This window comes from Seriola lalandi, unplaced genomic scaffold, assembly GCF_002814215.2.
Source record: "Seriola lalandi dorsalis isolate HSWRI2012SDOR001 ecotype SW California unplaced genomic scaffold, Sedor1 jcf7180001964308, whole genome shotgun sequence".
Classification (NCBI taxonomy): Eukaryota; Metazoa; Chordata; class Actinopteri; order Carangiformes; family Carangidae; genus Seriola; species Seriola lalandi.
Genome location: NW_019434976.1, coordinates 1 through 943, shown reverse-complemented (window position 1 = coordinate 943; position 943 = coordinate 1). Strand labels below are relative to the sequence as shown.

Genomic DNA, 943 nt, shown 5'->3' with positions numbered 1-943 from the left:
CTGTGTTAGACTCCTGCAGGTGGTTGGATGTGTCGTACCTCTGTGAGCTGCAGGTGGTTGTGGGTCTCTCGTAGTTCCTCCTCAGTGCGACTCCTTTAGGATCCTTGGGCTCTGAGAGCGGCTGGTTGTCCTGGATGATTCCCTGGATCACGGAGCCGCCGCTCTTCTTCACCCGCTTCAGGTCGACGACGTAGGACGAGACGCTGGAGAGCTGGTGAGACACGCCGATCTGACGGTAGAGGAGAAGAACAAGAAGAAGAGAGACCTGATATGTCTGGAATTCAGGCTGAAAAAGGTGAGACTTCCTGTGGGCGGAGCTACACACCAGCTGCTGGTTGCAGACTGCCAGGTCAGAGACTTTCCCCCAGCCCACCGGCACCACGTCGAAGCAGCGGTCGGGCTCCCAGCCGAAGACCCGCAGAGAGTCTGTGGCCCCGCTGTACACACAGCTGCCGTCCGGACTGAAAAATATACACCTGAAACCACAAGTCAGAGGTCAGAGGTCAGAGATCACACTCCAGCAGCACGCTGTCTGACCTGCTACACTCACCTGACCGGAGTCGTGTCTCCCTCCAACGAGCCGATCATCGTGAATTTCTCCAGATCCCACAGTTTGATGGTCCTGAAGAAAACAGACACACAAACACGTCAACACACTGTCCAGCAGGGGTCAGTGTCGCACACACACACACACACACACAACATCTGAGTTACACATCATGATGAAACAGAGTCGACAAGGAGAAGAAAACTTTACATCATATATGAGAATCTGTCGTGTCATGACGCTGATTTTCAAAAGACACTGAGAGTCGACAGGAAACATTTAGAGCAAAGAATCAATAACTGATCAATCATTTTGAAATCAAATCAGTATGAATAGAGCTCACTAACCGATCAGCTCAGTGGAAACACTGAGTCATCCTTCCTACAGTCGCAGTGA

General features: G+C 51.7%; 1 protein-coding gene across 1 annotated transcript; it reads right to left on the bottom strand.

The window, feature by feature from the left end:
* Positions 1-11: 11 nt before the first annotated feature.
* On the bottom strand, positions 12-761 carry LOC111649188 (katanin p80 WD40 repeat-containing subunit B1-like; the record flags this gene model as incomplete). Its single annotated transcript, XM_023398944.2, has 3 exons — positions 551-761; positions 326-476; positions 12-229 (listed from the first exon to the last, which is right to left on the bottom strand). Coding segments are annotated over exons 1-3 (407 nt in total), but the record flags the coding sequence as incomplete, so codon positions are not given.
* Positions 762-943: the final 182 nt, after the last annotated feature.